This window comes from Carcharodon carcharias, chromosome 10 (genome assembly GCF_017639515.1).
Source record: "Carcharodon carcharias isolate sCarCar2 chromosome 10, sCarCar2.pri, whole genome shotgun sequence".
In the NCBI taxonomy this organism is placed as follows: Eukaryota; Metazoa; Chordata; class Chondrichthyes; order Lamniformes; family Lamnidae; genus Carcharodon; species Carcharodon carcharias.
Genome location: NC_054476.1, coordinates 28,940,472 through 28,956,906, shown reverse-complemented (window position 1 = coordinate 28,956,906; position 16,435 = coordinate 28,940,472). Strand labels below are relative to the sequence as shown.

The 16,435-nt window shown below is 41.8% G+C and overlaps 1 protein-coding gene and 1 long non-coding RNA gene across 2 annotated transcripts in view; one reads left to right on the top strand and one right to left on the bottom strand.

The window, feature by feature from the left end:
* Positions 1–1,443: 1,443 nt before the first annotated feature.
* Positions 1,444–9,687, bottom strand: LOC121282967. The gene is made up of 3 exons (XR_005944153.1): positions 9,664–9,687; positions 5,440–5,502; positions 1,444–1,516 (listed from the first exon to the last, which is right to left on the bottom strand). It is a non-coding gene; the product is annotated as an uncharacterized LOC121282967 (long non-coding RNA).
* Positions 9,688–9,749: 62 nt separating this feature from the next.
* Positions 9,750–16,435, top strand: part of eif3m (eukaryotic translation initiation factor 3, subunit M) — a 49,410-nt gene continuing 42,724 nt past the window's right edge. Inside the window, exon 1 of the mRNA XM_041196950.1 lies at positions 9,750–9,851. Coding sequence (XP_041052884.1) covers positions 9,750–9,851 — 102 coding nt within the window. The remainder of the gene's footprint in view (positions 9,852–16,435) is intronic.

Here is a 16,435-nt window from a genome sequence, read left to right as displayed (position 1 = left end):
TGGGGGTCGGCGGTGGGGGTGTTCCAGGATTTTAACCCTGGGCCAGTGAAGGAATATAGTTCCAGGTCAGGATGGTGTCTGACTTGGAGAGGAACCTGCAGGTGATGGTTTTCTCATGTGATTGCTGCCCTGATTTTCCAAGGTGGTAGAGCTCGTGGGTTTGGAAGGTGCCACTGAAGGAACCTTGGTGAGTTGCTGCAGTGCATCTTGTAGATGGTAAACACAGCTGCCATTGTGCATTGGTGGTGGAGGGAGCGAATGTTTAAGGGGATAGATGGGGTGTCGATTAAGTGGGTTGCACTTCTTAACTGTTGTTGGAGCTGCATTCATCCAACCAAATGCAAAGTTTTCCATCACGCTCCTGATTTGTGTCAGTAGATTGTAGATTAACATTGCAAAAGTAAATTTCAGCAATTGGAAGGTTACCTTAAATTGGTCACTAATAGTTGTTGATGAATAAAGGGAAGAGGTTAAGATTAGGATTATACTAATTAAGATTACATTAATTTATTTTCTAAGCATTAGGCAAGGTTAAAGGATTCTAATAGGTTGCATTATTGAAATTGCACTGATGAAAACATGTCTATACACTAGATGACTTCAAAGGAACTGCACACGCTGAATGAAGATCAAGTGTAGCGTTTAGATAAAAGAAGTTGGAGGGCAGTTATACATTTTTCCCTTGTTTTTACAAAGCTTACAAAAATTTGGGAAACAAATTTGAGTTCATTGTAGCATAAGTTTGAGGAGCTGGGAGAGGAAAACTGTGGCAGTCTAGTTCCACTACTGGCAGAAGGATATAAGCACAGTGTGACAAGTTTACATAGGAAGTATCTATTACAAACATGGACACACAGACATAGGGACATACATGCACATGTATTCCTATGACACAGGGATATGACAGAGAATGATACAGGAATTCAGAATGGGTAAATCTGACACTTAGGGGATTTAAATTCCAGCTTGACTGGCATTCAAGCCTTGTTGTGATTGAGTTTTGCTGGGACTTAGCCGCAAGAAAGTAAGATAGATGCAGAAGGCCATTTGACCAATGTTAGATGAGAAGTAGTAGATTCTTCAACCTTAATGGAGAATAAGTCATCAGTGATATCAATTCTACACCATGCGGTAGACGTCCTGCCAGCACATGCCAAGCTGAATTCGCAGAACAAAAATATTTTAATTTTTAGCATTTGCCATTTTGAATTTGCCTTTGGGCCAAGCGTAATCGAGTGAGATCAGATCCAAAGCTCTTTGAGGTCAAAATTTGTCATGCATGGAAAATATTAGCTTTCTCATTGAATCTTGAAAACCAAAAAATTATCTCTGTGTTTAGCCATTCACCTTTTCCTGGTTGAAGGATAAAAATGAAGACAGCAAATCAGGTTAAAACAGAATAAAGCATTTTGTAACAATTGAATAAAATATAACTTCCAACTACCTTTGCTGTGCAGGGTATTGGTTAAAACAAGCTTGTGGGACAATCCGACTGTCAATACGATTTTTACTTGGTCTTGAAAAATAACAAAAAATAAGAATTAAGGATAAAATAAGTTAGTTTATTTAAATTGCTTTTGCACTTAAAATAACAGCATCAATTCTAGATATGTAGTGATGGGTTAATAATGTATATCTAAGCATAATGGGGAATGAACAGTCAGGAAGTTATCAGTTACAGATGTGTTATGTAGAATCTATTCTCATAGAAGGGCTCAATAGAACCAGATTCAATTACTCCAGAAATGACAGGTTAATATCTAAAATGATGATTGAAAGTGGAATCATTAAAATGATAGAATAAAACATGACTGGCACAAAGTGAGCATTCTATCCTTATTTTAAACATTACTGAGAGTAATTTCAGTTATTAATCTACATGAAGCATGCACACACTTGGTTAACAATCATTCAAAGATATAAAAATGGCAGTGATGCTGATAGATATTTATATGTAGGCAAAAGCAAATACTCTTTTAGGAAAGATGTGAGGCTCCTTGAGAGGCTGCAGGGAAGATTTGCCAGAATTGTTCCAGGGATGAGGAATTTTAGCTACAAGGTTAGGTTAGAAAAGCTAGCGTTATTCTCCTTGGAACAAAGGAGATTGAAGAGGAATTTGATTGAGGGATACAAGATTATGAGAAGTTTAGATAAGGTAGACAAAGAGAAGCTGTTCCCCTTAACCGATGGTACAACAACTAGGGGTGCACAGAGTTAAGGTATTGGGCAAGAGATGCGAGGAGGATGTGAGGAAGAACTTTCTTATGCAGCAAGTGTGGAACTCGATACCAATGAGGACGGTGGAAGCAAAGAATAGAGGATGGCACTCTCAATGCAGTACTTAGGGAGTACTGCACTGTCGGAAATACTATCTTTCAGTTGGAAAGTAAATTTAATTGCCCTCTCAGGAGAAAGATCCCATGACACTTCTAAGAAAAGCAGGGAGTTCTTCCTTCTGCCTGGCCAATATTGATCCTTCAACCAATATGTAAAACAAATTATTTAATTGCTCTTTGTGCGACCTTGCTGCATACAAATTGGCTGCCGCATTTCAACAGTGATGACACTTCAAAAGTACTTTATTGAGTATCAAGTGCTACGGAATGTCCTGAGGTTGTGAAAGGTGCTATATAAATGTAGGCTTTTTTTAAATTTAGTTATGTAAAAAATAAATTCAATTCATGGAAAATGTTAACATTTTTAACGATATAAGGCTGGTTTACTTTTAGAAAACTTTGGTAATTTTTTATAAAATTTTGATATGTTTCACAGACATCTGAACTACCCCTATAAGGAACAACATCTTGCATTTATGTAGTGCCTACCACATAGGAAAGACTTACCAAGTCCTTTCACCTGAATGTAATCTAGTTTAAAAAAAAGCCAAGAGGAGATATGAGTGACTAAAAATTTCGTTAAAGACATAGGTCTGAAGGAAGGACTTAAAAGAGGAGAGAGATCAAAAGGTTTAAGGAGTGAATTCAAAAGCTTAGGACCTAGACAGCTGAAAGCACAGCTGCCAATGATGAGTCGAAGGGAGTTGGGGGTACTCAGGAGGCCAGAGTTGGAGAGACATAGATTTCTTGAAGAGTTGTAGGGATGGAGGAGAATACAGAGATAGGGAGGAGCAAGGACATGGAGGAATTTGAACACAAGTATGAGAATTTTAAAATTGAGACTTTGGTAGACTGGGGGCTAATGTACATCAAGGAACACAGGGGTGATAGATAAGTGTGGCTTGGTTCAGGGGTTATGGTATGGGCAGCAGAGTTTTGGCTACAGTTTCTATGGACAATGGCAGCAATGTCTGAGGTCACTATATTCCATGGAGAAGTGGGATTTAGTCCAGCAGATTGTGGATTTTCAGCAGCAGCACAATGAGGCTGAGGAATCAGAAGTGCACTGAAGGACAGTCAGAAGCTCAGTGGGTAACAAGAGCAAGTGAGGGCAGACAACCTGTCAGCTAGGAAATTTACCTTAAATGGACCAAATAGCAAAGCAGAGTCACAGCAGCTGAGTAAACAGTGTCGCCTATTAGAGGACTATAATCCTGATGGCAAAGGAATCCAGGAGTCCCAGGGAGTTAAATGTCAGCAAAGTTCAGTCGTTGAGAAACAAACAACAAGCTGGGTCAGTGGAAGGGCAGAGCGCTCTGCACTAGGGTAGCCAAACCTTCAGGGCTGTCCTGGAAACACCAGCAATTATACATTAACTTTCTGGACATAACAACAGGTTATATTTATAGAATGTTTTTAATGCAATAAAATGTCCCAAGAAGCTTCACAGGAGCATTATAAAGCAAAATATGATAGAGTCACGTAAGGAGATGTTAGGTTAGATGGCCAAAAGCTTGGTCAAAGGGGTAGGTATTAAGGTGTGTCTTAAAGGAGAAAAGCGAGTTAGAGAGGCAGAGGGGTGTAGGGAAGTTCTTCCAGAGTTTAGGACCTAGGCAACTGAAGATGCGGCCACCAATGGTGGAGCAATTAATATCAAGGATGCACAAGATGCCAGAATTAGAGGAATATAAGTATCTGGGAGAGTTGTGGGGCTGGAGGAGATTAGAGAGATAGGCAGGGCTGAGGTCATGAGGGGTTCTGAAAACAAAGATGAAAATTTTAAAATCAAGATGTTGCTTGACCACAAGCCAATGTAGGTCAGCATGTAACAGGTAAGTGGACTTGGTGCAAGTTAAGACATGCCAGGCAGCAGTGCTTTGGATTACCTCAAGTTTAGCGAGTGTAGAATATGGGAGGTCTTGCGGTGCAGTGGTAGTATCCCTACTTCTGACCCAGAAGCTCCAGGTTCAAGTTCCACTCCAGGACTTGATGCCCATGGGAAGTGCGTTCATAATATGACCAAACAGGTTGAGTATCAACCTGTAAATCTTTCCAGTATGCCTATGCCAGGTGGTAAGAGTCTCCTCATCGGTCAGAACCTGCTGAAGGCAATGACAAGTTCCTGCAGCATCTTGCCAGGCATAATGGACCAACATATGGAAATCCATGATTGCCAAAGCCCTCTTATGGCATGGTACCAGAAGAGAGAGAAAGAGAATATGGGAGGACAGCCAAGGCACTGCTGTGAATAAACCCTAAGAGAAAAATCCTAGGGGGCATTAAAAATAGGATATGGCTATTTTTAATTTCTTTGAACATGTCTTTATAGAAGTATTGGAGATGGATGGAGGGGTGCACAAAGACTCTTTGGTTGGGTTAGGTGGTTGGAGGTGGGGGAATCATGTGATGAAACCTCCAGGAATATATTCAATTAGAGTTGACAACCCTACTCTGCACAGGTAACTTTAAATTAGCAGCTTGAAGTGTAATTTGAGCTAAAACATGCCAATTATTGGGGCTGGGTGATCTTCAGCAGTGCAAGAGAGGAGAAAAGGGGAGATAGGGCAAAGAATGATGACAGATGATCAAGTTTAGACTTGTAGAGTAGAGGGAGCTTAGGGTGAAGTTGCCAGCTTAGGAATTATCTGGATTGGTGCTATTATGTATCTGACTGCAATAAAATAAGACGCTTTTCTCAAAATCATTTTTCAACAGCTGTTATGTATTATTCAAACTGTGCATAGTCACTTGACAGGCTGGACTATATTCAACCTTCCAAAGGAAATTTTAACAGAACTTAAAGAAGATTTCCTGGCATAATTTACAAACGATGGACGATTTGAAGTGCAAAGCATTATTTGGCAATGTACACTTCCTCTTTCTTAGCAGAATTTAACCAAAATAGAATTTATGTTTACTTCACATAGTAACTTGTCCATCAGTAAATAAGTAACATTCCCAGCACCTGTTGGATAGCTACTTAAAAGCAAATGTTACATTTTTGGACATATTGCAAAGAAGCATCGCCACTATTGAAATGGGTTACAACAGAATTTTATATCATATTGTTATGCAATGTGCCACTTTGAAGAAATTAACTCACCAGGGCTCACGTTGTATTTCAGGTAGACAAGTGTGTTGATGCATTGAGGTGAAATTCCTTTTTCTGCAATTTTAACAAAGACATCGAAGTAAGCTGTCACCCTCATTGGGGCAACGAACAAAGGTTTTTGGAATGTTCTTTGCTCATGTCATCCATTGGATTTTTAAAATTTGGCTTTGGGATGTGGGCAATGTTGGCAAGGCTACATTTATTACACATGTCCTGAGAAGGTAGTGGTTGTGGAGGGAGTGCTTTCAACAACAACGATAATTTAGATTTATATAGCACCTTTACAGAGTAAAATATCCCAAGGCACTTTACAGCAGCATTTGACATCGAGCCACAAACAGAGATATTAGGACAAGTGGCGAGAATCTTGCTCTAAGGGGTAGGTTTTAAGAAGCATCTTAAAGAAGGTTACAGAGGTAGAGGAGTTTAGGGAGGGAATTCCAGAGTTTCAGGTCTAGACAGCTGAACGCCAATGGTAGAGTATTGAAAATCAGGGATGTGCAAAAAGTCAGCATTGGAAGAGCACAGAGATTTGGGGAAAGCTGTAGGGCTGCAGGCAGTTACAGAGATAGAGAGTGAGGCCATGATGGGACTTGAAAACAAGAATTCCTTCTATTTGAACTGCTGCAGTCCTTGTGAAGTTGGTGCTCTGGGGATGATGTGAGCTAACTAATTCCAGGATACTGACTCAATGAAGAAACAGTGATATGCATATTTAGTCTAATGGTCTGTACTTGGAGGGTAACTTGATGATTCCTACAAAGGGTCTACATCCAAAATGTTAATTTACCTTTTCTCTTTACAGGTGTCATTGAAGATGCCATACATTTCCAGTGTTTTCTGTTCAGGTTTTGGGGTTTTAACACAGCATTTCAACAAGCTGCAAGCCAATTTGGAAACACGAATAAGATCTCAGCAAGAGTTTGAAAGCATTAGATAGAAACAAAAAAACTGCGGATGCTGGAAATCCAAAACAAAAAAGAATTACCTGGAAAAACTCAGCAGGTCTGGCAGCATGGGCGGAGAAGAAAAGAGTTGCCATTTCGAGTCCTCATGACCCTTCGACAGAACTGTCGAAGGGTCATGAGGACTCAAAACGTCAACTCTTTTCTTCTCCGCCCATGCTGCCAGACCTGCTGAGTTTTTGTTTGAAAACATTGATGATCCTAATGGCTGATAATAAATCCACTGTGAGAGGTCATTGTTAGAGGTTAGGGAGAAGAAGGGGGAGAATTGTCATCCCTTTGGAAAGGTCAACTAATAAAGACCCATTTAACAGGGAGGTGATATTTGAAAGATCAGATAATCATGAAGTAGAAGGAGGTGATAAGAGGAAAGTTTAAGATTTCATCAGCATACTACATATGAAAAAAGTTAAGTACAATATATGTTCAGGGTGAAGGATTGCATGTCACAATATAACTATGTTCAAAACAAAAATAGAAATACCTGGAAAAACTCAGCAGGTCTGGCAGCGTCAACGGAGAAGAGCAAAATTGACATTTCAAGTCCTCATGACCCTTCAGCAGAACTAAGTAGAAATGGGAAAGGGGTGAAATATAAGCTGGTTTAAGGCCACCCCCCCCCCCCCTTATATTTCACCCCTTTCCCATTTCTACTTAGTTCTGTTGAAGGGTCATGAGGACTTGAAACTTCAACTTTGCTCTTCTCCACCGATGCTGTAAGACCTGCTGAGTTTTTCCAGGTATTTCTATTTTTGTTTTGGATTTCCAGCATCCACAGTTTTTTGTTTTTATCTCAGTATAACTATGTTCATTATGTGAAAATAAAAACTTATGTCAAGAGTTAATAGGAAGTTTTAGAATTTGAAGAAAGTGTGTTACAAAAACTGACTACCTCATGTTAGGTTTTCATTAGAAACATACTCAAATTTTCAATAAATACATTCAGAGGGGGTTTTGTTGTTATCAATTCTACTTTGTACTCTCTGTGATGGTGCTGGGCTATAAACTTGTTTTTTATTCGTTCACGGGATGTGGGCTTCGCTGGCTGGGCCAGTATTTATTGCCCATCCCTAGTTACCCTTGAGAAGGTGGTGGTGAGCTGCCTTCTTGAATCGCTGCAGTCCATGTGGTGTAGGTACACCCACAGTGCTGTTGGGAAGGGACTTCCAGGATTTTGACCCAGCGACAGCGAATGAACGGCGATATATTTCCAATTCAGGATGGTGAGTGACTTGGAGGTGAACTTCCAGGTGGTGGTGTTCCCATCTATCTGCTGCCCTTGTCCTTCTAGGTGGTAGTAGTCATGGGTTTGGAAGGTGCTGTCTAAGGAGCCTTGGTGAATTCCTGCAGTGCATCTTGTAGAAGGTACACACTGCTGCTACTGTGCATCAGTGGTGGAGGGAGTGAATGTTTGTGGATGTGGTGCCAATCAGGTGGAATGCTTTGCCCTGGACGGTGTCCAGCACCTTCAGTTTTGTAGGAGCTGCACTCATCCAGGCAAGTGGGGAGTATTCCATCACATTCCTGACTTGTGCCTTGTAGATGGTGGACAGGTTTTGGGGAGTCAGGAGGCGAGTGAGTTGTCACACGATTCCTAGCCTCTGACCTGCTCTTGTAGCCACAGTAGTTATATGGTTAGTCCAGTTCAGTTTCTGGTCAATGGTAACCCCCAGGATGTTGATAGTAGGGATTCGGTGATGGTAACACCATTGAACATCAAGGGGCGATGGTTGGATTCTCTCTTGTTGGAGATGGTCATTGCCTGACACTTGTGTGGTGCGAATGCCACTTGCCACTTCTCAGCCCAAGCCTGGATATTGTCCAGATCTTGCTGCATTTGGATATGGACTGCTTCAGTGTCTGAGGATTTGCGAATGGTGCTGAACATTGTGCAGCTATTACATATTCTTTTAAAACAACAGCTTTTTTTGAAGAGTCAAGCTATGTTAATTCATTTAGATGTCATTGCTTGAAGATTGAAATGTGTAAACTCAGAGAAACAGCAATGCTGCAAAGAGTTATGACAAACAAGTATTCCAACACCATCTCACATTGATTACTACCATGCTAAGGTCAGGAGGCAAGGATGTTCCCTCAATTGTTCACTTCCCAAACATTGTTTTGGGACAAAGTTTGCATAAGTGTTACGTTATTTAGTGATTTTTTTTTTGCAAGCAACTTCTGGGAGAGTCCAAAATTAGAAGCCATAAACATAAGATAGACACTAATAAATCCAATAAAGAACTCAGGAGAAACTTCTTTACCCAAAAAGTAGTTAGAATGTGGAACTCACTACCACAGAAATAGTTGAGGTGAATAGCATAGATGCATTTAAGATGAAGCTGGATGATTATATGGGGTAGAACAGAATAGATGTTATGGGGTTAGGTGAAATAGGGTGGGTTGAGGCTTACGGTCAACAGAGATCGGTGAGCTGAATGGTTTGCTTCTGTGCTGTAAATTCTATGCAATTCTACGTACGGGGTTAGAAAGAAAGAACTTGCATTTATATAACACATTTTGCAACCTCAGGATATCCCAAAGTACTTCACACCCAATGAAGTACCTTTGACAGATAAGCTACTGTATTGTTGGGAAATATAGCAACTAATTTGTGTAAAGCAAGATCCCACAAACAGCAATGGGATTAATTATCAGACAATGGTGTAGATTTTAATTCGTCATGGAATGGATTAGCAAAAGTCAGAATATGCCCTCCTCCCCTGGCCCACGCACCTTAGCTCCCCATTCTTCATTGCAGAAGACCTGATTCATTTCAAAGGCGGTGCCAGTGGTGGCTATGACTTCATCTGCCTAGGTCCCATAATCTGAAATTCCCTCCCTAAATCCCTCTTCCTTTCCACATCCTCCCTTTCTTCAAGACCCTCCTAACAATTCACCTCAGGGCCTCAGTTTGATAAACGTCTCACTTGGAACTTGGTATGTCTGAGAGTGCACTCCACTCCCTAAGTACTGCACTAGGAGTAGCAGCCCAGATTTTTTTTGGGGGGGAGGGTGCTCAAGTCTCTGGAGTGAGACATAAACCCAAATCTTCTGATTTAGAGGCAAATGTGCTACCAACTGAGCTATGGTAGACACGTATCAAAAAATTGATGACGTTGCTGTGCAGGGCTGGGGAGCAGATCGGATTAAAAATTGTAAGTTTTTTGATGACTATTGGTATTTTCCAAGGAATTTCTTATTCCATTTCTTTTTCAAAAGCTTCTCCTATTCCTGTGCTGTCACTTACTCTGCTACAGGAGTTCCAGGGGTGATGGCTTCTTTAAGGGGGGGGGGGGGGGCCTGACGGCTCCTTTAAGAGACATCGAGCCGGAAATGACGCGTTGCGCCGGAAGTCGCCCTGTTGGTGTCGGAGAGGAGAGTGGTTTGGCGGCCATGAGCGTGCCGGCTTTCATCGACATCACCGAGGAGGACCAGGTGAGCCGGCTGGTTCGGCTGGATTTATGTTGGAGGAAGTAGCCGGCGCGCCGATAAATCCTTGCCCGCAGGGCTTAATGGCGAAAGGCCGGGCCCCGTCTCCCTCCTGGGCTTGGGGCCGCTTCACACGTGCGGGCCCGGGTTCAGGGTTGCCGCTGGCCGGGGAGGATTGGCGGGGACGGGCCTGGTCCAGGTCCAGTGACTTTGATGTTAAACAGCCTGCGCCTTGGAAACTACAGCCTGTTATATTCCACGCACACTTGCATTTCTGTAGCGCCTGTCCTAACCTCGGGATACCCCCAAAGCGCTTTACTGCTAAAGTGATTTTTGAAGTGTAGTCACTGCTGTCGGAAACATGGCAGCCAATTTGTGCACCACACACTTCCACAAACATGATAACGACCAGATAATCTACTTTCTATGATGTTGATTGAGTAATAAATATTGGGTATAATGCCAAGATAACCCCCCTACTGTTTGAAATAAGGCCATAGTATATTTTATGTCCACTAGTATTAAATGCAAGTCTTACATTTATGGTATTTTATATTTTATGCATGATACAGTTATTAGGCTGTATTACGTAGAAAAGTACTTCCATTTTCCATTGCATATTTAATATTAGATAATTATTTCTCTCCTCTCTAGAACCACCATTCTTGAGTTAATTTGTATATACAGCATTAACTTTTGCGGATTGGAGCCAGATCATTGGTTTTGTGATGGAGAGAGCTTTAGAAGTCAGAAATTGGCTTTGATGCGTTGTATTGCATCCTGGTAAATGGAGAAGGATTATTGCTGGTTGCAAAGTCATGAAAGCTGAAATGGGGCTAAATCATGAGCTAGGCAAATGTACTCAGGATCTTTAGCAAACGATTGAAGTACTAGAAAGGCTAAACACTCGAGCAAAGTTACTGTTCTGTGAATGAGACTTGATTACAGTACATAGTTCCACTTCCCTGAGTTTGTTTCTAATTGGATAGCTCACCCAAAATGCTGGCAGAGGCACGATGTACTGAATGTCCACCTGTGCAGTATGAGAGGCAGTTTGGTTCAACAGTTTCATGTAGGACTTCATGCTCGACATGAACAGAAGCTTTATATCTGTGTCTGCTCTGTTCCCAATTGTCGTCTTCACCTTTCCTGCATATCCACCAAGAATGTCACCTTCTCAATTCTCTGATTTTAAGGTCTTAATGTTTTACAACTGCATTCTGTACAGTAATACCAAATGACTGGTAACTTTGAGATGGACTATGCGGCCATAAAGTTTGAGAACCATCCTTTTGGTACCGCCCACTTTTTAAGTTATAATTACTAGCTTACTGGAATAATTATTTGTCTTTAACTAGATTGGCATGGATAAACCAACACACATACAGATAAAGTAGTCCTACAGTTAGGGAAGCAGACAAATGTTTCTGTGGCTGCAGACGTGAATCCAGGATGGTATATTGCCTCCCTGGTGCCAGGGTTAAGGATGTCACGGGATGGGGTAGGAGGAGGGTGAACAGCCTGCGCGGTTCTGGTTCATATCAGTATCAGTGGCATGGGTAGAAAGAGGGATGAAGTCCTTCAGAAAGCTAGTAAGGAGCATCTCAAAGGTAGTAATCTCTGGGTTATTCCAGGTTCCATGTGCTAGTAAGTATAGAAATAGAAGGATAAAGCACATGAATATGTGGTTGGAGAGATGGTAGATGAGAGAAAACTTCGAATTCCTGGAACATTAGGACCAGTAATGGGGAGGTGGGACCTGTGCAGGCCGGATGGGTTGCATCTGAACAGAACTGAAAGCAATGTCCTCATGGTACTATTTGCTTGTGCTGTTGAGAAGGTTTAAATTAACTTGGCAGGATGATAGGAACCAGGATATAGCATAAGGAAGGATAAACAAGATACCCAAAGGACTGGGAGATATAGGTAACATGTGTGAGAAATAGTCATATCCGATGTAGTACCTTAGCAAGAGGAATGCAATTATGTTTACATTGCATATATGTAAATGCATAAAGTGTGATTTTTGGAACTGCAAGTGCAGATAGCCACACGGGAATATGATGTGATGGTAATTGAGACCTGGCTGAAAGTGGGCACGACACTAAATATTCATGGATAAGTGTTCCAGGAAAGAAAGGATGGGTAGCTGTAATGGTTAAGGGGGATATTGCAGTGCTGCAGAGATGAAAGCTGTCTTGGAGGGCTCAAAGACTAAATCTATTTGGTTAGAGCTAAGTCAAGGGAGCATTACACCAGCTGGTGTAATTTATAGGCCATCAACTAGTCGGAAAGATCTTGGAGCAAATTTTCAGGTAAATTAGAGATGCAAAAACTGTAGAGTGGTGATAATGGAGGATTTTAATGACCCTAATATACACTGCGATAGTAACAATACAAAGGGCAAACATGTGGAAGAGTTTTTGAAGTATGTCCTGGAGAATTTTCTTGATCAGTGTGTTTCTAGTTCAGTGAGGAAGGGGGCATTTCTGGATCTGGTTCTGGGGAATGAGGTGGCTCCAGTGGATGAAGTGTCAGTTGGAGACCTTTTCGGGAGCAGTAATTGATGCCTTGAGGTTGACATTAGCCATGGAAAAGAAAAAGGAGCAATCCAGAGTTTAAAAATGTTAGAATGGTGAAGAACCAATTTCATTGGGTTGAGAATAGATCTTTCTCAAATTGGAATCAAATATTGGCAGGGAAAACTAAATGCATTTTTTTTTAAAAAGAAGATTCTGATCCATTCCCATGAGGGGGAAAAATAGGGCAACCATGTCTAGAAATCACTGGATGATACAAGAAAGAGAAAGAAGGTGTATATGACAAATGTCAGGTTTGATAATCCAAGTGAGAAACAGGCTTTTTTAAAAAAAATTATTTACATGGGATGTGAATGTCACTAACTAGGCCTGTCCTTAATTGCCCTTGTTCAGAAGGCATTTAAGAGTCAACCACATTTCTTTTCATTCATTCATGGGATGTGGGCATCACTGGCTTGGCCAGCATTTATTGCCCATCCCTAATTGCCCTTGTTCAGAGGGCATTTAAGAGTCAGCCACATTGCTGTGGGTCTGGAGTCACATGTAGGCCAGACCAGGTAAGGACGGCAGCTTTCCTTCCCTAAAGGACATTAGTTTTTATGACAATCGGCAATGGTTTCATGGTTATCAGACTCTCTAATTCCAGATTTTTTTTATATTGAATTCAAGTTTCACCATCAGCTGTGGTGGAATTCGAACCTGGGTCTCCAGAGCATTCCCCTGTGTCTCTGGAATACTAGTCCATTGACAATACTACAACGTTACTGCCTCTCCTTAGGCTGAATATAGGAAGTTCGGAGGAGAAATGATAAAAATGTAATGAGGCAAAGACAGAGCGAGAAGAGATGGCTGCTAACATAAAAGGGAATGCAAAAGCCTTCTATAAGCATTTATGTAGTAATAGGAAGTGTAGGGCAGATTAGGGAATAAAATTGGAATCTATGCATGGTGGCTGAGGTACGAAATAAGTTTTTTTGCAGCTGTCTTTACCAAACAGCTCAAAGGTGTTTTTGGACTATATTGTCTGGTGATGGGTGCAATGATTAATATTTATATAAAATTTAATCCCTCGCAGAAGCTCTTGTAAATATGCTATCAATGGTGACCTTTTAAGAGAAATCCATGAAACGGTTGTTAAATGTGTAGAGTGACTTTATACGTTCCTTTCTGGTTTCCAGTCAACTGGAAGTAAACATGGAAGCAGTTTGGATTTATGAACAATTAGGCATTTTTTGATTGAAAGAGAAGACAAATTGAGATTGCAAAATGTTTGGGGGTCTGTGCTTGTGAAAGGTGCAATCGAGCATTATAACATTGTGCTCTTAAGGGCATCAATATACTGCAGATTACTTTCCAAGCTTGGGAGTGATATGGGGAAAGGAAGGAAAGAGCACTGACTCTGGCCACTGTCTGAGGCTGAGCCAGATGATTCACAAGCTTGGTATCATTTGACTCCAAGCTGTGGTATTGACCAAATATTGGAGACTATATGACATGGTGAGTAACCATGTAATCTCCATAATATACACAATTTAAAGGGGTAACTGACTTGGTTATCCCACTCTGTGCACGGAATGGGGAGGTTCTGGTTAATAGAAACATGGCCTGTATGTAGGCACTGCTTTCCTTCCATGAGCAGAAGGCAATGTAGTGAATGAAAGCCTTAACCATAACAATTGATAACAGTTACAAATGTGACTGACAAATTCCATGTAACTCTTTCGAGTACAAACACGTTTCCATCTGTTCCTATTCAGATGAAGTTACATTGTTTCGCCATTGTGAGATTTGAACTCTTGATACTCTTTTGAGTAAACCTGTTTCCATCTGTTTCAGATGAAGTTACATTGTTTCATAGTTTGCCATTGTGAGATTTGAACTCTTGATCTTGGGGTTACAAACCCAGTACCATAACCACTTGGCTATTTAGGCCAAGCTACAAGTCCCATGTACTCTGTTATCAGAAACAGATGAGAATTAGTAACAGCTTGAGAATCCTGAAGGGTATGGATAGTTAGTATTGGCTGTTCTGCAGCAACAGAAGCCTCACATGTGGTGATGACTCAATATTCATACATCCTAAATAATTTAGCAAGATGAGAAGATCACTTTGAATCATTGAGCCCCTGGATCTCATTGCTGGTGGGAGAGCAGTTGGGTTCATGATTGGGTAGAACTGTGGATGACCAGCTTGTCGTTATGTTACTGAGACCACAAACAGATACTGACCTATTTCTAGTTTCACCTAAGACTTGATCCAAACTGATTCATCTCCAGTGTATGGAGAAACTGAGCAAAGACCACCAAGTAAAGCTTTGTCACTTGGAGGCCAAAGTTGTAAGTATCTGCCAGAGTTGGTATGAAATGACATACTTCAAAATAAAGCTTTTAAGCTAATCATTGCTAGCTTACTGGAGTTTAATCCATTCATTATCAAGAAGAGCAAAGCTAGTATGCAACCTAACTGATGGCATAGTGCTGAACAGATGGAAACGTGTTTGTACTCGTAAGAGTTACAGCTAACAAAGCAAACACTGGGGTTAAAATTGCCTTGGCCTAAATGGCCAAGTGGTTATGGTACTGGGTTTGTAACCTCAAGATCAAGAGTTCAAATCTCACAATGGCAAACAACGTAACTTCATCTGAAACAGATGGAAACGGGTTTGTACTCGAAAGAGTTACAACTCTAGTGGGGGTGGGGTGGAAAGACTAGCGGGGCATAAAAGATTTAAAAATAATGGAAATAGGTGGGAATAGAGAAATCTATATAAATTTTTGGAAAAAACAAAAGGAAGGAGGAAGAAACAGAAAGGGGGTGGGGATGGAGGAGGGAGCTCAAGACCTAAAGTTGTTGAATTCAATATTCAGTCCGGAAGGTTGTAAAGTGCCTAGTCGGAAGATGAGGTGCTGTTCCTCCAGTTTGTGTTGGGCTTCACTGGAACAATGTAGCAAGCCAAGGACAGACATGTGGGCAAGAGAGCAGGGTGGAGTGTTAAAATGGCAAGCGACAGGGAGGTTTGGGTCATTCTTGCGGACAGACCGCAGGTGTTCTGCAAAGTGGTCACCCAGTTTACGTTTGGTCTCTCCAATGTAGAGGAGACCGCATTGGGAGCAACAAATGCAGTAGACTAAGTTGGGGGAAATGCAAGTGAAATGCTGCTTCACTTGAAAGGAGTGTTTGGGCCCTTGAACGGTGAAGAGAGAGGAAGTGAAGGGGCAGGTGTTGCATCTTTTGCGTGGGCATGGGGTTGTGCCATAGGTGGGGGTTGAGGAGTAGGGAGCGATGGAGGAGTGGACCAGGGTGTCCCGGAGGGAACGATCCCTACGGAATGCCGCCGGGGGGGTGAAGGGAAGATGTGACACCTTACATCACGTCAACAATTTCCAGTTCCCTGGCCCCAACCGCTTCCTCTTCACCATGGACGTCCAATCCCTCTACACCTCCATCCCCCACCAGGATGGTCTGAGGGCCCTTAGCTTCTTCCTCGAACAGAGGCCCGAACAATCCCCATCCACCACTACTCTCCTCCGTCTGGCTGAACTTGTTCTCACACTGAACAATTTCTCCTTTAACTCCTCTCATTTCCTCCAAATAAAAGGTGTGGCTATGGGTACCCGCATGGGCCCCAGCTATGCCTGTCTCTTTATGGGGTATGTGGAACATTCCTTGTTCCAGTCCTACTCCAGCTCCCTTCCACAACTTTCTCTGGTACATCGATGATTACTTCGGTGCTGCTTCATGCTCTCGTCGGGACTTGGAAAAATTTATTAATTTTGCTTCCAATCTCCACCCCTCCATCATTTTCACGTGGTCCATCTCTGACACTTCCCTTCCTTGACCTCTCTGTCTCAATCTCTGGTGATAGACTGTCCACCGATATCCATTACAAGACTACCGACTCCCACAGCTACCTCGACTACAGCTCCTCACACCCCGCTTCCTGTAAGGACTCCATCCCATTCTCTCAGTTCCTTCGCCTCCGTCGCATCTGTTTTGATGATGCTACCTTCAAAAACAGTTCCTCTGACATGTCTTCCTTCTTTCTTAAC